Source organism: Phacochoerus africanus, chromosome 5 (assembly GCF_016906955.1).
Source record: "Phacochoerus africanus isolate WHEZ1 chromosome 5, ROS_Pafr_v1, whole genome shotgun sequence".
NCBI lineage: Eukaryota > Metazoa > Chordata > Mammalia > Artiodactyla > Suidae > Phacochoerus > Phacochoerus africanus.
The window spans coordinates 131,572,856-131,597,408 of NC_062548.1; the positions used below are offsets into that span (position 1 = coordinate 131,572,856).

The 24,553-nt window shown below is 52.8% G+C and overlaps 1 protein-coding gene across 2 annotated transcripts in view; it reads right to left on the bottom strand.

Moving 5' to 3' along the window:
• The window catches only part of ASAP2 (ArfGAP with SH3 domain, ankyrin repeat and PH domain 2), a 161,692-nt gene that overhangs the window by 91,213 nt on the left and 45,926 nt on the right, over nucleotides 1-24,553 (bottom strand). For both annotated transcript variants that reach the window (XM_047782677.1, XM_047782678.1), the window contains exon 2: nucleotides 14,035-14,107. In XM_047782677.1, the coding sequence (XP_047638633.1) occupies nucleotides 14,035-14,107 (73 nt within the window). The remainder of the gene's footprint in view (nucleotides 1-14,034; nucleotides 14,108-24,553) is intronic.

The window sequence follows — 24,553 nt, forward strand, 5'->3', positions numbered from 1 at the left end:
ATTTCAGTCCAAACCTGCTCTCGTGAAACCACCCTGGAGAGAGGAAGAGTCCAGATGTCTCGCTTCCTCATTCCGGGGAGAGCTGGCCTTCCCTCGGCCGCCCCAAGCCTTCCCGCGTCCTTCTGACCACGAGGCCTCCAGCTCTAACGCCAGGGTCCTCCCAAGACGCTGCTCTTACGACTCAGGGTCTCGGCAGCAGGACCTACGTGCCGGAGGTCACCTGCGCGCCCTTGGAGGACAGACGGTCAGCACACGACGCCGGTCCTGTGCCGGCTCTCATGGAGCTTGTGACCAACCACCACCACCTTGGGGTCCTTCAGCAGGTGGCTTGGGCGCAGCCGGGGGACATCTGGGGCGCCCCCCACGACCTCGCGGCCTGGTGATTCTCCCTGGCAATCCGCCCCCGCGCCTCCCTGCGCACGAGGCCGGGGCCGCCGGGGCCGGAAGGAGAGCCTGGGAAGCAAACCCGGTCCCGAGTCTCGGCTTCTCTGCGGCCGGCTTCGCGCCTCAGTGGCCTCACTGAAAAGGGAGTTCCCGACAGTCCCCAGCTCGGGGTGGGGGGGTGGGGGGGTGAGGATTAAACTGAGGTATTTATTCAGCACGGTGCTTGGCCTGGAATCAACACTTTGAGTATGAGATTTTTTACCACTGCAGGGAGGCTTCCACGGTGAGATGTATGAACAGCAGCACAGACGTGCTCTCTCGTTTGTTAAAACCCATCTTTCTTTAAATCACAGACATGCGTGCACGTTGTTTTATATCAACTTTCCTGTCTGAAGATTTCATCACAGCACCGTCTTCATGTTGCTACGCGAGCATCATTCCGTCAACAGCTACACCCCAACCAACGAGCGGGTGCCCTCAGTCTTCCACTTCAATACGCAACACGACAACCCGGCACATCTTCGCAATAACGACTGTCTTCTTCGGGACGTGCACGTCCACACCACTTTCTAAAAACCCCATGCACCACCTCTCAGTGCCACAGCAAAGTAGTTTCACCTTTTTCTTGACCACCCCTGAGGATTCTACTTTGTTTTCTCGTGTACTAGGGAAAATCACGCCAGATACAGTTCCTTCTTAAGGCGCCATGAAGTGTCAGTTCCTAAGCTACAACACCTATTTCTCTTGAACTACTCCACTCTCATTGTGATACAGTAACAGAAACAATCCTCGGTGCTGATTTAATAGCCGTCGTCTAATCATAATCAGCACGGCAAATGACAGGGAGAAACGCACACGGCGCCGAATGTTCATTTTCTTGTGTAAGTGAGAGATGGTAAGGGTGTGAGGGAAAATTAGCGTTTTGTTTCTTTGTAATTTTCATTTCAAGGATGTGCCCATTTCTCCAGGATGCTCAGACTGCGGGTAAAGAAGGGATAAGCCACTCTTAGTAAGACTAGCTCCATGGCGTCTTTAAGATAGGGCCATTCCAGAGAAGGGAAAATGAAAGTCCTTGGTTGCTTCCTTCTTGATAAAGATGACGATTTCCACCCACCAAGTGTCCAAGAGCCGAAAAAGGTTAGAGTCGGCTTCCTGGGGAGAGGGGGGAAACACCTATGGGCTGAGACAGAGACTGGGAGAGTCTAGACTAAGAAAAGTATTTAGAATAAATATGAACTGGGATTTTTTTTTTTTAAGAGGTCAGATAGCAGTCTACTATAAGTGGGAAAAATGGTAGAAACAGTTTCGCAACAAATCATGACAACAACTCCTTTTGCAAACCTGTACACAAGACGTTCTAGCAGCTGGCCGTGTTGTCATCCTTTCGAAAACTGGGAGGGACTTCCCATCGTGGCTCAGTGGGAATACTCTGGCTAATATTCATGAAAATGTGGGTTCAATCCCTGGCCTCGCTTAGTGGGTCGGGGAACTGGCATTGCTGTGAGCTGCAGTGTAAGTAACAGATGTGGCTTGGATCCCATGTTGCTATGGCTGTGGTGTAGGCAGGCCTTCAACCCCTAGCCTGGGAACTTCCATATGCTGTGGGTGTGGCCATAAAAAGCAAAAAAAAAAAGAAAAGAAAAAGAAAAAACTAGGAGCTGGAGTTCCCGTAGTGGCTCAGTGGCAACAAATCTGATTAGGATCCGTGAGGATGCAGATTTGATCCCTGGCGTCGCTCAGTGGGTAAAGGATCTGGTGCTGGCGTGAGCTGTGAGATAGGTCACAGACATGGTGGCTGTGGCTGTGGCGTAAGCCAGCAGCTATAGCTCTCATTTGACCCCTACCCTGGGAACCTCCATATGCCACGGGTTCAGCCCTCAAAAGACCCCAAAAAAAAAAAAAAGGTATCAAAAACTGGGAGCAAACATAATATACTTGCTACTGGGTAAGCAAAGTACTGTTTTGCATATACGGGACACACTGAGAAACTTTTGGCCCAGGCTAAGGTTTAAAGTCAGGGCTGGGGTGGGGTGGGTGTATTGTAGGTAATACTCTCAGGACCAGAGGCTTCAAGTGTCACCTGGGAACTTATTCAATTAACAAATACTCAGGAACCATCCTGAATCTACTGAACCAGAAACTCAGGGGGTAGCAACCAGCAATCTGTGTTTTAACAAGACCTCTAAGGGATGCTGGCGCGCTCAAGTTTCACAATCACTACTCTAAAACAAAGGTTGGCACACTTCTAAAAACCAGAGAGTAAATATTAAAGCCTTTGCCGCCCAAGAGGTAATGCTGAGGTCACTGGGTAGATATGCGCTCAAATGTTAAAAACCACTCTTAGCTCACAAGGCTGTAAAAAACACAGCTGGCTGCTCCAAGGCGTCTCACCCCGCCTCCCGCTGTCACACGCAGAAATCCATACAATCCTTTCGTAGTAGAACACGGAGTCTGCCAGAAAACACACTGTAACATCTAAAACGATAAGTTTAGCTGTCCTACGCTAAGAGGAGAGTGTGAACTTAGAGCAGGAAAAAAAAAAACAATACACAAATGAGTACTTAAGGGCCCCTCGTGTGCACCTGCCGGCCGCTCCGAGGGCCGCTTCGAGGAACAGACGGGAGGCCCACGTGCAGCTGCCATGCCCGCCAGGTGCCCAGAACCCGCCTGTCACTTTTTCACCTGCTCTCAGTCAGTCGTCACGGACCTGCCTATGAGTGATTAGTCCCCATCTTACATTCGAGGAAACTGAGGCTCAGGGAGATGAAGAGCTTTCCCAGAGTCGCAGACTTTCTGAGTGGCCCCACAGCACCCAGCCTCCAGAAGGGGTCACTGACCTCAGGGCCTGTCATCTAATCGGGGGGCCAAGATCAAGGGACATAACAGTACGAGAGAACAATAAAGAGCGAGATACAGAGAGCGAACAGTGGCTGCGTTCTAGATACGCTTTCGGTGTGGGCTAAAGAGCAAAGTCAAAACGGATTCCACCTCCAAGCTGCTGATGAGGAAGGGAAGCGTGGCGGGAGCATCGGGTCCCTCCCCCCAAGGCAGTCCACGTCCTAATTCCTGGCCGCGGTCCACACCTGTCTGAGGCTGCAGATGGAATTCGAGTTGTTCATCAGCTCAACGTGAGATGGGAAGCCTATCCTGGATCATCGGGAGGGCCTGAGGACTACAGGTCCTTAAACGTGGAGAGGGAGGCAGAAGAGTCCGAGTCTGCTGCAGACTAAACTGTCCCCTCCCCAAGCCTTACCCCGGGGACGACGGCCCTGGGGCGGCCCTTCGGGAGGAAATTAGGTGTGGGTGTGGTGGTGGGGGGTTGGGCTTTCAAGCTGGAATTAGAGCCCAAATAGGAAGAGACCCCAGCCAGCCCACTGGCTCGAGCTTACACTCTGGCTCTTTCTCCACCAAGTCAGGGCACAGCCAGAACAAGGGCAGGCCGGCGCCCTGACCTCAGACTTCCAGCCTCCAGAACTGTGAGAGACAAGCGTCTGGTATTCTGTTACGGCACCTGCGCAGACTGAGAAAGACTCCACCAGCCCTTGCTGGCTTTGAAGATGGGAGGAGGCCACGAGCCGAGGAAGGCAGGCCCCTCTAGGAGCTGGAAAAGGCGGGGCAACCTTCTTGCCTCCGGGAAAGAAGTCGGCCCCGACACCTTGATTTCAGCCCCATGAGACCAGTTCAGACTTTCGAGCTCCAGAGCTTGCAAAGTAAATCAGAGCCATTCTCAGGCATCCCGTCTGTGGTCATCTGTTACAGCAGCCACCGAAAACTGACACAAGACAGTCAAAGGAGGCTAAGGCTGTGTCTAGTCTCAGCCTGATGGAGCTGCCAGGCAGCTCTTTCCTGGGACAGACAGCGGGTGTACAGACCAGGAGCAGGGCCGGAGAGCAGACAGGGCAGACACACAGTCCTGCCATGCTCACAAAGCAGGGAGCCACCAGCCAGCCTGGGGCAGAGACAGACTGCGGAGACTGGGGGATCAACTAGAGGTCAGACAGGGCCAACCCACAACCGATGAGGAAACAAGGCAGAAAAGTCACGCTGGCACGTAAGTTAAGGAACACGAGACAGGAAGAAGTATACAGCAGTGTGAGGCATAAATACCAAATTATTTGCACTGTTCTTTTATTTTTTTAATTTTTTTATTTTTTGTCTCTTTAAGGCTGCACCTGCGGCATATGGAGGTTCCCAGGCTAGGGGTCGAATCGGAGCTGTAGCCGCTGGCCTACACCACAGCTGCAGAAACGCCAGATCAGAGCCAGATCCGAGCAGAATCTGCAACCTGGACCACAGCTCACAGCAACGCTGGGATCCTTAACCCCCTGAAGCGAGGCCGGGGATCGAACCTGCAACCTCATGGTCCCTAGTTGGATCCATTTCCGCTGCGCCACGACGGGACCTCCTGCACTGTTCTGTTAGTGATACATAAAGTGAGGGTCCTTCCTCACGCAAGCAGCCGTCCAAGGATGTTAAACACTCTAAAGATGAAACCACTACGGGGAAACGTCTCTTGGAACCAACGGCCTTCAGAGCCAGGAGGACGGCACAGCCACCACGCGCCGAGCCAACTGCGGTCGCCAGCGGCTTAATCCCTTACTGAAAACGCCCGGCTCATTTCTGACATCCAGTTCTAAAAAAAATTTAATCTATCCTTACTTTCCCCTACTAAATATATTCAAACGAGTGTGCTTCTAAAAGCGGTGCTAGAGAAGAGGTCCAAAGAGCTGGGGACGAGCCCGCCACCCCCCAAGGAAGGAGAGGGTCTCCTCGGGTGACCTGCGACGCAGACAACGCTTCTGAAACCAAGACTCCAGGATCCGCCTTCTGGCTTCAAATCAAACTCAGGCTCACGGCCTTATAATAACTCACACTTGGCACGATACAAAGATGGGTAAAAGATGACCAACCACAAAAACAGAGCCCCCGCACAAGGTGGGGCTGCCGGTCAGCCTGCTGCGGGCGGCGCCTCGGGAGGACTGGGCTGGAGGCCCAAACGCTGCGTGACACTCCACAGAGCAAACGGCTCGCCCTCCTGAAGCCTCGGTTTCCTCCAACCAGGTGGCAAAATGCCACTTCAAGCAGACCAAAGAGTACGTGCAGAGGGAAGAGGGCACAAGGCATGGCACGTGGGGCGAAGGTCACAGAGCTGGGAGGGACCGAGCTCGGGGAGCCTGGGTCCCGGCGGTGCAGGGAGTGGGGCGGCCTCCAGCGTCCCCAGTGTTTACCATCCCGACCCCGGGCCGGGGCGGCGGGGGGTCGGCAGTGGCAGTTTCACAGGCAAATAGATTTGAAAAAGGCTACGCCCAACGTCCCCTTACAATCCACGCAAGCGTTTTAAGGCCTTGGGCTAGTCCTGCAGGAAGTGCAACCTGTTATCTGTGCTTTGGTCCAACGTCTCTAAAATCCTGGAGCCCAGGGGCCTCCCGCATCTCTCCCGACGTCACACACACACCACGTGGACCATAAGAAACACGGCGGAGTTGTGAGCGGAGACGTTAACGAAGCTGGGGTGCGTTTTAGAAAATGACTCTGGGGCAGGTAAAGCAAGGAGGCTTAGGGCACACGCTGAGTAGAGCAGGTCAGAAATGCCAAGGGGCGGCACACCCACACAGCCAGCTTCCTGACCCCAGGGAGCTCACACCTTCTCCCTTCCAATGCTTGCTGGCTCAAAAGCTACCCTGCTGGGCGCCAGGCCAGCCCGGGGCTACCCAAGTCCCTCCTCAAGGCTGGCAGCAGTCACGTAGCCAATGTTTGCACAGGACTTCATTTTTCTTCTGATCAGAACAACTTCCCCAAGTAGGACTTCAAGATCACTTTTGAATCTGTTCAGAATATAAAACAGCCCTTTGATATAAGCCTTAAGTTATACACTCAAAAAGCCAATAAGCCGCACAGAGAGAAAGACAAATATCATCCTCTGATGTCACCTCCATGTGGAGTCTAATAAAAAATGATACAGAAGAACTTGTTTGTAAGACAAAACCAGACTCAAAGATTTCGATGCCAAACTTAGAGTTACCAAAGGGGAACCTGGGGGGTGGGGTGGGCACGTGCACACGACTACACAGCGGGCAGCTGACCCACGGGCCCGCGGCACAGCTCAGGAGGTCTACTCAGTGTCCTGTAATAACCCACACGGGAAAAAAGAACGGGTATGTGTACGCATGTGTGTAAGTGACTTGCCCTGCTGTAAGCCTAAAGATAATACAACACTGTGTATTAACTACACCCTAATCATTTTTTTTTTTTTAAGGCCCAAGTGAGCACGATTTTTAAAAAATACATCTTTGGGGTTTTGGGCAGCAGTGGGTTTGTTGTTGTTTTAAATGGCCGCATGGGAGGCATATAGACGTTCTTGAGCCAGGGACTGAATCTGAGCCGCAGCTACGACCCCCACTGCAGCTGCAGCAACCGTGGATCCTTTCACCCAGGGATTGAACCCGTGCCTCCACGGCAACCTGAGCCGCTGTCGTCAGATTCTTAACCCTGCGCCACGGCAGGGATTCCTTAACGATGCTTTTTGAAATCTGCCAACAAGACTGACATCCACTTCCTGACGTCTTGAAAACAATCCCTCAGGGACAGCAGTGGTGGCCTCCCAGCAGAGCCGCCACGGACCCACCACACCCCGGCCCAGCAGGGGGCTGAGCCCCAGAAGGGCCCTGAGAACAGCTTCGGCCCTGTGCCCTTGGGTTCTTCTTTGCAAAGTGAGAATGACTCGCTGTGAAGATGAGCATAACGAATGCAGAGCCCGAGGTGCACGAAGGGTTCACACACAGGAAAAGACCATTCCTCTCCTTGTGCACAGCCCCCGCCCCTGCCTTTATTCAGGAAAAGAGCTTTACCTGGTGACGCCACCGTTTCGGATTTAAAAAAATTTTTTTTTTCTTTTTTAGGGCCACACTTGTGGCATATGGACGTTCCCAAGCTAGGAGTTGAATCAGCACAGCAGCTGCCGGCCTACACCATGGTCATAGCAACACCAGATCTGTGACCTACACCACAGCTTGTGGCAACGCCAGATCCTTAACGCACTGAGCGAGGCCAAGGATCGAACCTGCGTCCTCACGGATACTATGTCAGGTTGTTAACTCACTGAGCCACCATGGGAACTCAGCAAATCTCAGTGCTGTGTTAAGCAGAGGGCGTTTTAGACTCTTTCGTTGATATTTACTTTTAAATAGAAAAAAGATCAATATCAACTTCCCTGTACATTTACTTGCAGCGAACTGTTAGTCACTGAAAACTAACCCTACTTTCTCCTTCCATAAAATCAGTGGTTGTCAGGTAATCAAGTCACATCTACGCACCGGCAAGCTAAGCACGGCGGTGGTTTTCACTTTGCTGCTTGATACGATACCACTTACATGGGGCATCTAAAATAGGACAGAAGTCAAACATTTAGAGAAGAGCCAACACCTCTCCTTCTGAAACTATTCCAAAAAATTGCAGAGGAAGGGATACTCCCAAACTCATTCTATGAGGCCACCATCACCCTGACACCAAAACCAGACAAAGAGGCCACAAAAAAAGAAAACTACAGGCCAATTTCACTGATGAACATCAATGCAAAAATCCTCCACAAAATACTAGCAAACCGCATCCAACAATCCATTAAACGGATTGTTCACCATGATCAAGTGGGGTTTATCCCAGGGAGGCAAGGGTTCTTCGGTGTCTGCACACCCATCCGTGTGCCACACCACAGGAACACACTGAAGAATAGAAACCATCTGATCCTCTCCACAGACACGGAAAAAGCCTGTGACAAAACCCAACACCCATTTCTGACGAGAACCCTTCAGAAAGTGGACACAGAGAGAAACGACTTCAACACGATAAAGGCCGTATACGACAAACCCACAGCGAACACCATTCTCAATGGTGAAAAGCTGAAAGAATTCCCCCTGAGATCAGGAACAAGACAAGGATGTCCGATCTCGCCACTACTCTTCAACATAGTTCTGGAAGTCCTAGCCACGGCAGTCAGAGAAGTAAAAGAAAGAAAAGGAATCCAAACTGGAAAGGAAGAAGTAAAACTATCATCCCTATTTGCAAATGACAGGATCCTGTACCTAGAGAATCCTAAAGACTCTATCAGAAAACTGTTAGAGCTCATCCATGAATTTGGCAAAGCCGCAGGATACAAAAGTAACACACAGAAATCGATGGGATCTCTATACACTAACAATGAACGATCAGAAAGAGAAATCAGGGGGAGTTCCCGTCGTGACGCAGTGGTTAACAAATCCGACTAGGAGCCATGAGGTTGCGGGTTCGGTTCCTGCCCTTGCTCAGTGGGTGAACGATCCGGCGTGGCCCTGAGCTGTGGTGTAGGTCGCAGAGGCGGCTCGGATCCCGCGTTGCTGTGGCTCTGGCGTAGGCTGGTGGCTACAGCTCCGATTGAACCCCTAGCCTGGGAACCTCCCATATGCCGCGGGAGCGGCCCAAGAAATGGCAAAAAGACAAAAAAAAAAAAAAAGAAAAAGAAAGAGAAATTAGGGAAGCAATCCCGTTTACCATCACATCCAAAAGAATAAAATACCTAGGAGGAAACCTACCTAAAGAGACAAAAGACCTGTGCTCTGAAAACTATTTGACACTGATGAAAGAACTCAAAAGATGACACAAATAGATGGAAAGACATCCCATGCTCTTGGATTGGAAGAGTAGTCAATATTATCAAGATGACTATACTACCCAAGGCAATCTACAGATTCAATGCAATCCCTATCAAATTACCAAGGACATTTTTCACAGAACTCGAACAAATTAAAGTTTGTTTGGAGGCACAAAAGACCCAGAATAGCCAAAGACATCCTGAAAAAGAAAAATGGAGCTGGAGGAATCAGGCTCCCGGACTTCAGACTGTACTACAAAGCAACAATCTTCAAAACCGTATGGTACGGACACAAAGACAGTAGAACACTCCCTAACACCATGCACAAAAATCAACTCAAAATGGATTAAAGACCTAGATATAAGACCAGACACTACAAAACTCTTAGAGGAAAACATAGGCCAAACACTCTCTGACATAAACAACAGCAACATCTTCTCAGATCCACCTCTTAAGAGTAATGACAGTAAAAACAAAAATAAATAAATGCAGTTAATTAAACTGAAAAGTTTCTGCACAGCAAAAGGAACCCTAAACAAAATGAAAAGACAACCCACAGAATGAGAGAAAATATCTGCAAATGAATCAGCTGACAAGGGATTCATCTCCAAAATTTATAAACATCTCCTACCGCTCAATACCAAAAGATAAACAACCCCATCAAAAAATGGGCAGAAGATCTAAACAGACAATTCACCAAAGACATACAGAGGGCCAAAAAACACATTAGAGAAATGCAAATCAAAACCACTCTGAGGAACCACCTACACCAGCCAGAATGGCCATCATCAAAAAGTCCACAAACAAAAAGTGCTGGAGAGGGTGTGGAGAAAAAGGAACCCTATGACACTGTTGGTGGGATTGTAAATTGGTGCAACCACTGTGGAAAACAGTATGGAGATGCCTCAGAAAACTCAAAATAGAACTACCATTTGATCCAGCAATCCCACTCCTGGGCATCTATCCAGAGAAAACCACAAAGACACATGTACTCGCAAAGACATATGTACTCCAATGTTCACTGCAGCACTATTTTCAATAGCCAAGACATGGAAACAACCTAAATGTCCATTGACAGAGGACTGGATCAAGAAGATGTGGTACATATACATAATGGAATATTACTCAGCCATTAAAAGGAACGAAAGACCAGCATTTTTAGCAACATGGATGGACCTGGAAATTATCATGCTAAGTGAAGTCAGTCAGACAAAGAGACACCAACATTAAATGTTTTCACTGACATGTGGAATCGAAAAAAAGAACAGACTGAACTTCTTTGCAGAACAGATGCTGACTCACAGACATTGAAAAACTTATGGTCTCCCGAGGAGACAGTTTAGGGTTGGGGAGATGTGCTTCGGTTATGGGATGCAAGTCCTGTGAGATTGGATTGTGATGATCATTATACAACTACAGATGTGATCAATTCATTTGAGTAATAAAATGAATAAATAAATAAATAAAATAAAATAGGACCGAAGTGAACCTATCCTGCCAACAGAAACAGACTCATGGACAAGGAGAACAGACTTGTGGCTGCCGAGGGGGAGGGGGACAGAGGAGGGATGGGGCGAGAGGCCGGGCTGAGCAGATGTGAGCTATCACAGACGGCGGTAAAAAGGAGGTCCTGCGCTACAGCACAGAGACGTCCTTGTCCTGTAATAAACCACAACGGAAAAGGGTACCTTTAAAAAGAGCACATCGATACTCTCTTTAAAATACACACACACACACATACACACACATGCATATGCATAACATGTGTACACAGTGTCAATATATATATACTGATAAAAGGGTGTGTCTACCTATATATTTTGCTGCACAGCAGAAATTAACACATTATAAATCAATCATACCTCAATAAACAAAAGAAAATGGGAGGGGATCTGAAGACCACCTAGATAGATGGGTTTCTCAGCCTTGGCCTGACGAACATTTGGGGCCAGATAATTCTTTGCTGGGGCGTGTCCTGTGCATTGTAGGACCTTCAGCAGCAGGCCTGGCCTCTAGCATGTGTGTATACACACGCGCACACACCTAAGTGTTCATAACCAGATGGGGGGAGGGGAGCAAAAGACCCTGGCGGAGAGCTGATCCTCATCCTCACCGAAGTGGACTCTTTTAGAGACAAAGAAACCGGGGCTGAAAGACGCTCCGCGACCGCCTCTGGGCACCAGAGCCAGCACCACAAACTCCGCAATCAAGCAGCTTTCAGACTTAGTCAGCCACCAGCTCGGTCAAGACCAACTTCAGTTCTGGCTCTTTTTTGCTTTCCTTAACGATTTCACAATCATTCGGCGCTTATCATAAACAAATTACTACCTGTCGAATCATCTCAACACCAATACACTTACAACATATAAAATACGCAAAACAGGGGAAATATCTATAAAGTCAAAACTCTGAAACAATCGGGTTTTTTTAGCATACTTCCCCCCAACATCTTTTCCTACAGGGGAGGTGGCCTGTCTCCCCGGACTGGTGAATTCTTACTTTTCTCCTGATCCCTGATGTCAGGACAATCGGATGTCTTGAGATGTTCACATATCCACCCACACGTAAATACACATGTGCGCGTGCGCACGCACACACACACACACTCTGTCCTCCTCAGAACACAGAGGCCTCTCTAAAGCTGAGATCTGAAATCTTCCTTTGGGTCCAAGGATTTTTCGGCTACCGTTAAAGCAGTTCCCCGTTCCGCCTTCCTTTCCCTTCTGGAACTCCTTTCAGGTGGATGCCAACGCGGATCAATTTTCACTGGCTCTAATTTTTATTTTACACTGTCTGTCTGTTATAACTCCTGTGTTCAGGCAACACAGGGCCTCACTAATTCCTTCTTCCTGGGTGTGTAGCCTGCGACTGAGTCAATCTGAGTTTTAATTTCAACAACAGTTTGTTAAATTTCCACGCCTTCTGTCCATTCTCTTTCACTGACGCCTTCCCCGTTTGGGTCATTTAATAAGCTCCCTTGCCTCTTTAAGGACCCAAGGCCCATGTTCTTATTTGCAAGCCCTGCTCTGATTGCCTCATTAGCTCTGTTCCCTCAAGGAGGAGTCCTTCAGTTTCCTGATTTGGGGGCAGGTCAAGTGTTAGGCGATTCTGGATACTATCTCTGAATAAGTGAGATTTTCACTGTGATAAGGTCCACCCACTTTTTCCTTCTACGCTGACTGCTTTCTGTGTCCTTTACAAAGATACTCGCCTTCATGTTCGTCAAGAAGTTTCATAGTTTCAGCTTTTACATTTCAATCTGTGGTCCATTTCAACTTAATTTTTGTGGAAGAGAATTTTTATAAATTTTATAAATCATAAATTCTATAATTTTGACGAGACAAGGCTGAGGCTCATTTGCTCCCACGAAGATATTCAGCTGTTCTGGCAGCATTGGTTAAATTTTTTTTTTTTTCGTCTTTTTGCCATTTCTTGGACCACTCCCACGGCATATGGCGGTTCCCAGGCTAGGGGTCCAATCGGAGCTGCAGCCACTGGCCTCCGCCAGAGCCACAGCAACGCGGGATCCGAGCCGCATCTGTGATCTACACCACAGCTCAGGGCAATGCCGGATCCTTGACCCACTGAGCAAGGCCAAGGATCAAACCCACAACCTCATGGGTTCCTAGACGGATTCGTTAACCAACACAACGGGAACTCCAGGGCTGGTTAAATTTTAGAACCAGCTTGTCCATTCCCCTGCTGGCATTTCGATTCAGATTGTGGCGCATCCCAACATCCACTTGGGGAGAAATGACATCTTAACAACACTGTCTTCCACCCACAGGCACCAGGCACCTCTCCGTTTCTCTCGGTCTGTTTTAGCTTCCGTCAGCAGCATCTGGTAGAGCTCCATGCTGGGTTCCTGCAGAGCTTGTGTTAAATCCGTTCCTAAATGTCCCTGGCAATTTCGATTGTAATATCCCACCTTTGTAGCTGACGTTTCTGCCAGACTCGTGCGGGCTTGGTGTGCACAGCCCTCCCCGGAGAAGAGGCAGAGCAGCCCCTGGAGCTGTGTCCACACCACAGGCGACTCCTGAACGCGGCGGGGATTACTCAGGGTATGATTTACAGTCCGCCCTCCCTTGGCCGCGGTTCCTCCACATCCTTGGTTCAACCAGCTATGGGCCGTGTTGGTATCACACCTGAAAACATCCACACAGAGGTGGAGCCTCGCAGTGCAAACCAACTTTGTTCAAGGGTCACCTGCATTTCAGCCGGGGGCGGGGTGTCAGGTGGGCCTGCACCTCCATCCGTCCCGACGTCGGGACCACCTGAGGCGTCCCTGCCCGTCTGCTCCAATCGCCACTGTCACCAAAAGGCATCACTGCGAGGGAGGAGGGGACGATGTCCAGCTGCCAAGAGCCTGACTGTTCCTCCTCCCGGGGCGCTGCCCTCAGCAGGGTGCAGGGCCCTCCTGCCAGCCCTTTGCTCTCGGGGATTCCGCACAGCCGCGAGTCCCCAAAGGCTGCCACTTTCTCGTTTCTGAGTGGAATTTTATAGTCACCTCCTGACTTTCAAAAAATATTTTCTATCACTTGTAAGGTTTTATGCAGGGAGCAGACCTGCCACACACAGGCAGCCTGTCATCTTCAGGTCAAAGGTACAGTGCTTTTTAGATTTTGATCTATAAATAAGCCTAGATTAAATGTGACTTGAGTTGTTGATTTTGCTTTGATATTTATTCATTTTCTTTCCAGACAAGTAGGCAAGAACCCGGCAAGGCAGACAGGGAAAGGGCAACCTGACATAACCAAACGACAGAGGCAGAAATGAACCCACCGTTCTCAGCCAGTCTGACAAAACTGGTGCCTGCAGGGCCATTCTGGGGAAACTGGGCTGCCCTTCAGAGAACAGGAAGCACACATACCTCGAAAAATTAAACAACTCAACACACTCACCTAATATGCATGCCCAGAAAAAGGAGTGTGGGTGCTTATTCATCAATGGTAATCAATATTACAGTATCGGGACTGTAAACGCAAAGTTTTCCACAAAGAAACCCCTAGGGAAGAACGCATACTCACCCAGTCCAGAGATATTTATGGCTTTCACGGATTTCTTCATCTTGTAAAGAACCATCCGGTCCACGTCCAAAGCCTAAAATACAGAGAATGCATTCATTAAAACGTGTTTGAGCTGAGATCACAGCCACAGAGAGAGGCCACGCGAGAGCCAAGCGGGGGTCCCTGTGGGACAGACGCTCAGTGCCGTGGGAATGAAGCGGAGTGGGTGGTCACTACAAGCTGCCGCCTTGTCACCTGCCTCACCCACCTGAAGCACCCATGCTCCCTCCGCCAGCGCCTTCTGCCGTGACGCCAGTTAGCCTGGACCACAACCCTCCGTCCTCCCCGTGAACCAGCAAGGCCTGGCGATGGGCCGGCCTGTGCCTGAATCAGCCAACAGACACCATGTATTTCACGGTCCAACCACCACACAGCAGGAGTGTACGGCACCGCCGATGCCCAGCACATAGTAGGTGCTCAAGCAACATGTGTTCAATGATGAATCAAACCTGGAGATGTACTCACAGCTCTGTTTTCAAAAAGGATACCCAGTGAAACTCCAGAGAAGCGCGAGGAGGGTCCCTTTAGTCGCTGTGACAGGAGTGTTTGGAAACTGGGACCGTGACCCCAAGACCAGGACGAAGTGCAGACCTGCAGGAGCAGCTCGCCCAGTGCCTGGCGTACCACCGACGCCCCTGCCGCTGCGCATTTCGAGTGTGAGCACAAAAACGCGCGATGACCTGTCATCTTACACGGGGCACACCGGCTCAGAGAAACCGACTCTGGACTCCTGGCCTTCCTGAAGCATCTCTGGAGTCCACTGTGAATACGAGCTTCATTGATTCCTGTTTCTAACGCAACAACGACCATTTGTCGGATGCTAAGAACAGATGCGATTGCTGCCGACAATTATAAACAGAAAAATGATCACAAGGCACCAGACATTTGACAGAGTCATTAAAATACAGGGAGAAGTTAGAATAAAAAAAGGATTATTCCCCAACCTGTTGTAGAGAAGGGTCCTGAGGCCCAATCCAAGACGGGCAAAATGAACGGTAGAGAACTCACATTTCCTTTGCGGGAAGGTCACCTCTAATCCATGCCTGACCCTCCCGTGAGACGTGAAAAGGCATGTGCGGAAACAAGAACAACTCAGGAAAATCACTCTGGAATTCGCCTTCTCACAAGGTCTCATCAACGGACCCTCCCACCTGCCACCCAGTAGTTAAACACGTGCGCCACCTTCCCGCATCTCCAGCAGGAAGACAGGGCTTGCCCGGAGCTGCGCCAGGAACGCTCCTCCCGACACTCGGGAGACAGCCGTCGGCCGGGGCGGCTCTCACGGCAAGACAGGCTCGGCGCACGCATCCGAGGCGCCGCGAGGCCCCCGTGCAGGGCCGCTCCCGAAGAACGACCCGACCGAATCCACCTCTCTTCCAGGGTCTCAAGAGGACTGGGTGCTGCCCCGTCTGTGGGGCTGCTTGGAACCGTCTCCGATCTGCATTCAAATACTCACCACCACCTGCTCCTCCTTCCAGAGCCTCTGCCCCAGACAGCGGACGGCCACGGCGGCAGCCCGGCCCGGCCCGGCCCGGCTGCACGGAGACCCGGGTCAGCCAGCACTCGTACTGAGCCCCTGCTACAGGGCAGGAGGTGGGAAGGGAGGAGACATCGCCGACAAAGGAGAGAAGCGCCCGACAAGAGGTGAGGGCCGCTCCCTCCCAGGACTTCCGAGAGTCAGTCCCAAGTCTCTGGCACAGCCTGACTCGCCTTCGGAGGATCTGGCCCCCGCTACTTCTCCAGCCTCCTCCATCTCACCTGCGCCCTGGGCTTCCTCCCGTCCCAGGGGCTCAAGAAGCTCCCTGCCCACCCGCCGCCTTCTCTCGGGTTCAGAGCCCGTGCCTCCTCCCGACACGACAGCTCTCCCTCCGCCCCTGCGCCTGCCCGGTTAGGCGCCTCCTCCTGCTGCTGCGAGCCTTCCCAGGTGGGGGGCACCCCCCCTCGCGCCCTGGGCTTTGAACTCAAAGGTCAGGGTCACGGAGCCCCTGCTACGACCCGAGGGCAAGCCGCGTATTAGACACGATGATGAGCAGAACAGGGCCGTGGCCCGCCTGCACGGGGCTTACGATCCAGCAAGACGACGCCCCAAATAAACTCAGATTCACTGTGACCCAAGCCGGGAGTCCAGGCCTGACCCTGATGTGTCTGCTGGGCACTGAAATGGGGCTGGCGTTGTCACACGTTAAAATGATGACATTTGGACATGTTAGCTTAGGTAAAATATAAAGTTAACTTTCCCATTCCTTTTTACTTTCCTAATGCTCCCCACCATGGGTGACACCTGCTCATTGCTGCAGTCCCGTCGCCCAGCACAGAGCCTGGCAGAACAGCACTGGAAACACAGCTCAATGAATGACCATGAGACTAGAGGCTGTGTGTCTGTGTGTGTGCACACAAATCCAGGCAGCGGTGTCCCCGCTGAGCCCAGAGACAAGGGACAGTCCCTGAAAGGCTCTTACTCTTCAGGAGGGGAGGGTCATGCAGGCCTCGGTGAGAACAACGGATCTGAGCAGCAGGAAGTGAATTCAGGGAAAGGCTACCCAGAGGTGAGGGGCCCAGCTGGGCTCCACACCGGGCAGCAGACAGGCTGGAGAAGTGGGGACCGGCCACTGAGATCTACTCTGTCACTCACACTAGCCCTCCCGCAGGTGACAGGCACTCTGCGGTCCACAGGGGTCTGGCTCAATCGTGCGGAGAAAAGTGGGAACCAGGGACAGTCGGTCCTACAGCGTGGAAGGCTGACCTCAGGGAAAACAGGCTTTACCACGAATTCCCTCCCACGTATCGAGGGACACAGCCTAATGCTCCCTGATGGTTTCTACTTGTAAAAATATGCCACCGTATGGTAATTCCGCCCTCGTCATTCCAGGGATACACTGCTTGCTGAAATCAGGAGGAGTGGATAAACTCTGTTGCTTTTCTAGTCTGTCAAGAAGAGCTTGGAAGTAAAGGTGAGTGGGTGACAGAGGTGATTCTTAATCAAAACAAGATGGAAAAGCGGTTACCTCCCCACTGGAAAAAAAGCACCCTCTTGACAGTGCCCACTTACGGATGACGAAGACTGAGCTCAGGAAAGTTAAAGTGATTAATACTGGGTGCTGGGAGTTCCCGTCGTGGCACAGTGGTTAACGAATCCGACTAGGAACCATGAGGTTGCGGGTTCGGTCCCTGCCCTTGCTCAGTGGGTTAAGGGTCCGGCGTTGCCGTGAGCTGTGGTGTAGGTTGCAGACGCGGCTCGGATCCCGCGTTGCTGTGGCTCTGGCGTAGGCCGGTGGCTACAGCTCCGATTCGACCCCTAGCCTGGGAACCTCCCATATGCCGCGGGAGCGGCCCAAGAAATAGCAGTAACAACAACAACAACAACAAAAAGACAAAAAAAAAAAATGCTGGGTGCTGGAAAAGGTTTCTGTCGATTTTAAGCAAAAAGAGCAAGGGGAGTTCCCTTGTGGCTCAACGGGTTAAGGGTCCAGAGTTATCACTGCCGTGGCCTGGATCGCGGCTATGGCGCAGGTTCACTCCCTGGCCCGGGAACTTCCACATGCCATGGACATAGCCAAATAAATAAGTAAATAAACACGGCACGAGAGGAATCTTAGAACCAGAACCAAAAGTAACAAAACTTGAGAGTCTCGAGGCACCAAATGTTTCTACCCATCAGGCTGAGATTTCTAACTGACCACACACTCACGCACGCCTTGCCCTCACCAAATCTACCTAATCTTAGCAGAAGGGAAAAAAAGCTGCAATCCCAACCAGAATTTGTGTGTAAAACCTATAAACAAGCAACAAGCTAAGAGACACTACAGCCCCAAGCAGGAACTGAGCAACAGCTTGAGTCTGGACAAAACGCCTTAATTCTGAGGCGCTCAACCACAGCTGACCTGTAGTTTATAAAGCAAATTTCACAGAGGAAACAAGACCGCAGGGATGTGTCTTAGATATTTCAGAGGAAAATAAACCACAGTTTTCAACCACTTTAAAGGTGGCCCCTTCGGTCCCTGCACTGTCCCCTGAGAGCCAGGGTTCCACTGCCTCCCAGGAGCAGTCTGCTCTGGGCCCGCTGCTCGGGGACCACATGCAGGTGGGAGCTGACAGCCTCCCGGGGGGACGCTCACTCGAGTCCTCCTTGGACCCGTGCTGTCCAGGATGGTAGCCACCGGCCAGAGGAATATTCAGAGTGGAATTAAAATGTCATAAATGCAGAGGTCAGCTCAGTCTGGCCACCCTTCTCGAGAGCTCGGCCACGAGCCACGTGCTGTTTCTAAGCACACTGCCTCCAGCCTCTCCTCTACCTGCAGGCCGCTGTGCCCCCCGCCCCCACCCCCAGCTGTGGCAGCAACAGTGCAGCATCCAGGGGTTCGTGCCCTCTTCCCTCGTGGGCCTGGCACAAACGTCACCATGACCCACTTGACTCCCGCTGGAGGGCCGACTTGGTCTTTGTTCCCAGGCCCTACAGGGACCTCCTCCTGGCACGGGGACACGGATGCCCTGACGCTGGGCTGTGGGGGCCAAACCCAAGTCTGTCTGAAATGAGGCTGGAGCACCCAGGGTCCACAAGCCACACCTGCCTTTCTGCCTGTTTTTATGGGGTCCCGAGCTAAGGATCGATGCAGATAAGGTTTCTAATCCCTGATGCTGGGGTGAGGGGGGACGCTAACTCTGCACCCCAATTAAGAGTAAGGTCCCCAATAAATAAAGGATGAACAGAAAGACGAGGTACCCTCCCAGAAAGAATTCCACTCTTCCCATTAGCTGGACCTGAATTACCAAAAATTATACTCCATTTTTATTATTTTCATTAATAAAAAGTCTTGTGGAAATTTTCTTATTAATAAGTATGTACATAATGTTCTTAATTTTGCCTCAAGGCCTGAAGAGCCTAAAATATTGACTGTCTGCCCTTCGCAAAGTCTGCTGAGCCCCGACCTGCGGATCCAGCACGGTGAGACGCCTGCCCTGCGCCTGCCCAGCCCTAGAGGCGTCGGCTAGAGGTGCCACACGGTGCCAGCTTGGTCCCCTGCACCCTAAGGTCACAATTTGAGACAGCAAGGATGGGAAGGGGCTGGTTTATTCCTGGAACTCAGAGACATGACCCTGGAGGGGACAAGGGGACCGCAGGCCTCTCCGTTCAGGTCACGATGCATGCCTGTCTCATCTCATCTCCCCTCGTTCCTCTCATGAAAGGCTGACTAGAGAAAAAAATGACAGTCTGAAAGACAGCAGACCAACTAACAAAACACAGCAACACAATGCCCAGACCTGGACCCCGAGGACAGCTTTGCCAAGAAAGAGTCATCCAGACATTTTGATGGCGGCTTTGCCTCACTGCACACGTGACTTAAGGTCTGAAGCGACAGAGAACTTGAATGACAGCACAGAAATGCACTGTGGCCTCTGCAGACTTGGTTTAAAGCGAGAGCCATAATGGATCGACCTCCTCCTGGGACTAAAGCAGAGGCCGGGAGAACAGCAGGTGCCATGAAGAATTAAGATCAAATACAGACCCGAGCTAGATCACAGCTGTGCGAAGTGTGTGCCTGAAGACACACGAGAAGGACACATGTTGGTCTCACTAATGAAATGGAAGTGACTGAGAGTACGCACACACCTGCACCCAAAGATACGTTCAAGGATGCGCATGACACGCTGCACAACAGCTGGAATCCGCCTGGACAAACCCGAATGCCCGTCAACAGTAAGAGGTGAACTGCTGTGCATTCACCTGACAGAGGGCCACCGAGCAGTGGGAAAGAACGAGCTTTATCCACGAAGAACACGAACTTCACAAAAACATCAAGGAAGCACGTGGCAAAAGTCAACGTGCAGCCCAATACCGTAAAAAAGAGACAAAGATCATGTGTAGGGGTTTCGTTTACGTTTCTGTTGAGGAAGGGGCTGTGGCTGAGACGGGGGGGGGGGAGAGCCCGGAGCGCCCAAAGCCAGGACGGCAGCCACACAGACCACGGCGCGCCCACACGACCAGCCTCGACGGCTGCGGCTGTGCCGGAGGTGGGTGGGTCCGGCCTGGGGAAGACAGGGTGCAGACTGTGCGCGAGTGCCCGTGTGGCCCAGGGAGGGCTCGGCGAGGCCAGGCTGAAGAACAGGACCCCGCCCTGCGACGTCGGCCCCAGCGCAGGCCTTCTGAAACCACTAACGCGGAGAAACGGAAACAGGTGATGTCAACTCCAGCGTTACCAAAAGGCTTCACATCCTGATTCTCACTGCAGAGAAGCAGCTTCTGGGAGATGTGGGGAGAGCTGAGAGGGGAAAGGCAAATTTCAGCACGTCAGCTACGACCGACCAGAAGCAAAGAAAGGCACTGCCAGTCTCCCCGGCCCTGGGGCCCTGTTCCTGGAGGGGTGCAGGGCCAGGGGGACGGCCTGGGTCCCCCAACACGTCCCACAGCGCCTTACTCCGCTCCCTGGGACCCACAAAAGAGCTCAGATGCAGGCAGGAAACGGGCTTTCTCAGGAGAGATTCCTCACGAACAAAATGGACCTCACGGCAGAAGGTGCTAGCACCCCTGCAGGAAGTGGGGGGCGGGGGGGGGACGGACGCAGCGCTGGAGCGGGGCTGGAAGGGACCTTCGCTGCGGAGCAAGGTCAGCCTTCCTCCTCTGCCCCGGGCCCAGAAGACAATGTAATCACAAGCCAGGCTGGTTTCCCCAGGAAACACGGGCGAGCCACACGAACTCCACTTGGGGAACATAAACAGGCCCGAGAGGGCTGTTCTCTTCTGAGCTCCCACGCAGACACGGAGCAGTAAGGCAGACGTCGCTGCAGCGGGGCCACCGACAGCCTCGGCGGGTCTGCGGGCAGGGCCCACCCCCATCCCTCTTGGCACAAAGGGCTCCACTCTCCCGGCTGGGCCTTCGGGCTGCCAACTGGCTGCCGAATTTGTGTTCTGTACATTCTCCACTCTTTCTGTTCGCTTCCCTCCCTGCAGGGGTCCCAGGCCAGGGATCACACCCGGCCCTTAGCAGCAGCCCCCCCGCCCCCCCCCCCCGCCCCCCCCCGGCAGGGACGGCCTGCTTGCTTTCTCCCCACAGCCTGGAACGGGGACTGGAGACTTGAAGCAACGCACGTGCTGGAAACCGGAAAAGCCAGGCCCCCCCTCAAGTCTCTCAACACCCCCAACACCCCAGCACTAACCCCCCCAGGGTCACCCCCAGGATGACATCATAACGGAAAGAAGCCAACGGAATGCAACCTAGTTCTGGTCCCTCCGGGGTGTCCTTTTGGCGAACGTGCCGAAAAACAACGGCTTTAGGATCAGACGGACGGGGTTCTAAGCCAGGCTCCCGGCAGCACCGTCTCAAATCACACCGCTGCGCCTTTCTCACTCCCGTCCCTTCATCGAGAGGTGGGCGCAGTGACACCTGCTTCCCAGGACAAGAGCGGTGGCACACACGGCCTGTCACTGCCAGTGTCCTCTGGTCTCCCAGGGGCTAAACCTGCCACACACTTATCACCAAACCCAGCAGCTCTTCAGAAACCCCACCTCCCCAGGACCGTCCCAATCAGCAGGCTGTTTCCAAGTCTGATAATGAGAGAGAAACTAAGAAAAAGCAGCTTTGTAGCTCCTGCCAGCGTTTCACTCCCACTCCCATAAGTTTTTTTCCATTGACTTAAATACTCACAACTTTCCCTGGTGCGTCTCTGCGTCTCTAAGGGGCTAAGGGGCTAACGCAGAAAAGACAGGCCCACGGGGCAGGTGGCCGCACAGGGTGCCCTGGGGTGACCCAGTGGGGGTGGCTCACCCTCTCTCAGCTTTAGCATTGAGGGAAGCAAGTGAGGAATCCCACTCTGGGAGCAGAGGGTACCTGGTGTCGGCCAGGCCTCGAAGCAGGCCTGCCACCTCCCAGCTGCAGGGCCACAGCTCTAGCGCTGCCCCCACCACTGCCACCTGTGAGGGTGACAGTAAGGCCGGATGATGGCCAAAGCTCTACCGCTATTTCCAGGGACCCGACAGCGTCACTTAGATGAGGGCGGTAGCGTCTGAGAGACACGCCTTTCCGCTCTGAAGACAGGAGGTGTGAGTCTAAAATCTACAGTCCCAAGCATCACACCTCCACTTAAATTCCACAAAGCACTTCAACATGCACCGGCCTGGGCAACGCTTACCTCTTGTGAGATCACCATGGGTTCTCCCCAGTCTAGAGCAGAAGACGCTGACTCAGAGTTCAAGGGACGTGCCCGAAATCATTCATTTGGCTCCGAGTTTAATGAACGGCTAGGAGAGCCCCCTCAGGCTGCGAGAAAAGCTTCCAGAAGTGTCGTGTCCCCTGCCCACCCCCATGCGCTAACAGTCCAGCTTCCAGGCTGGAGGAGCGCCAGGGAGGGCGGTGGGCTTGCGCAGCTGCCCTCCACCCCATCCTGTGCGTCCTCTGGGTCCCTCTCCATGAGGCTGGTGCAGGTGCCCGGGGGGAGCCACCCAGGACACCTGTACCCAGGCTGGCGCTGGGGCTGAAGCAGAGGGAGCCGGATGATGGGTTTGGTGGGGTGACACAACCCCGGCCTGGCCTCTCGAGGGGACGACCAGGGAGACCACCACCACCTCGGTGAGTCCGCCTTCCACTCCCCAGCTCCTGTGTCCCATCTCGAAGCCCTGGCGCCCTGCCTGTGACGGGGTGGGAAGCAGAGGGGAGGGACGCCCAGAACGAGGCAGGGAGGCACCCGCAGGCTGGCTGGGGCCCCGAAGCTGCCGGCCGTGCGAAGTCGCCCTCTAAATGCTGCCGAGCGAGTTTTCTGGGAAAGGACGGTGAACCTGCAGGTAAGGCCAACATGCTGGCCGGGTCCCCGTGCCCTCCTGCTTTCCGCGAGTCGTGAGCCCGCCTCGGTCCCCAGCCCCTCCCTACCCCCAGGGCCGCATCTCTAGGAACTAAGCTCTTAGTTTCCTGCAGCCCAAGCAGCGCAGCATCAGGGGAGGGGAGAGATGCCCTGGGGAGGGAGGCCAGGGGGCAGCGGAACCAGCCGGCTTTTTCCTGTCCCGGGCCATGCGCTCTGCCCCTCCCCCACTCCACCTTCTAGGGGCTTCTTCCCCAGTGGGCTCCACCCAGGACCCACAAGGTGGCCGTCTATGGGGAGAGATGGACAGAGCTTGGACATGCGCTGGACAGACACACGTGCAAAGGAGTGACACCTGAGGGCCCGAAAAGAAGCCTCTGCTTAAACACACACAGAGAAGACAGTGTCCACTGTGCTGGAAGGACAGGTATCCACCAACTGGATCCAACTGGGAGCAGTAGGCCTCTGGGGACCAGAGAGGAGGCACCATGCAGGGACACTGCTGGCCTCGGTGCTTCTTCCTCCTTCCAAAGAGCTCTGCCGCAGGCAGCACCCTCCACCCAGGATGCGAGCGGCAGGTGCTGAGGCGGAGCAGGGACAGAATGTGGGCCGGTGGGTCCAGGAGAAGAGAGGGTGACAGCAGCTCAGCAGGAAGAGCGGCCACAGGGCCAGCCTGGGCAGCAGGATGTGGCTGGACATGGGGACAGGTCCCTGTCACCGAGGGGCAGCTGGGGAGGCGGACAGGCAGCCAAAGGCAAGACTGGCTCTCGGCAGGCTGAGGCGGCTCCCAAGGGGCCTTATTTTCAGCATCTGGGAATGTGAGCGCTTCTCTCCAAGGAAGAGCTTCAGACCATTCATTTCACTTTCTTTGTTCTCCATCCAAAGAAAAGAAAATTCTAAATCCCAGCTAGCAGAACAAAAGGGAGAGCGGGGAACCGGTTCCCACAGCCCAGGGGAAGAGTCCCCCTCCTGCCCACACGGGGGGCCGCAGGGCAGACCCCAGTCCTCCCCTCCCCTGTGGCGCGCACACACGTGCGCGCACGCACACACACACGGCCACTGCAGGCAGCAATCCTCTGGGCAACTCCAAATGCTAAGTCCGAAAAACAGATGCTGCATTTCATGGTGCTGTTTGTTCAGTCTGAAGGATGATGGGGAGAAGAGAGATGCAAAGACATGGAATGATATAAAAGTGAGGATATTCCCGATGAGCCCTGGGGCCTCCCGCACAGCACCGGGAACTGGCTGTGACTGGGTCCCTTCGCTGCACAACAGAAACTGAAGAAACAGAATAAATCAACCACACTTGAATTAAAAAAAAAAAAAAAAATCCCCAAGTCCTAACCAAAAAAAAAGTAATGATATTGTATGCTCCTCAGACCAGAATGCTGTCTGCTTTGAAGCTAATATGGAAAATATTTACCATCCCTCAAAAAGGCAAAGATACAAATTACTGACCCCTTCCTCAAGAAAACCAAGGAAGCTGCCTGAGTCCACAGACATTCATTCTGCCGACTCAGCCACACAGCCCAGGCGTGGCAAGTGGCCAGATGGTGGACTGTGCCAAACAAGGAGGAGCCACCACCTAGCTCTGTCACCTACTCACAGACAAGTCACCTGGCCCCAGACAAGTCACTTCTCCTCCAAGGTTCCAGACGCAAAGTTCCAAGGAACTTTAAGACAGTGTGCATGGC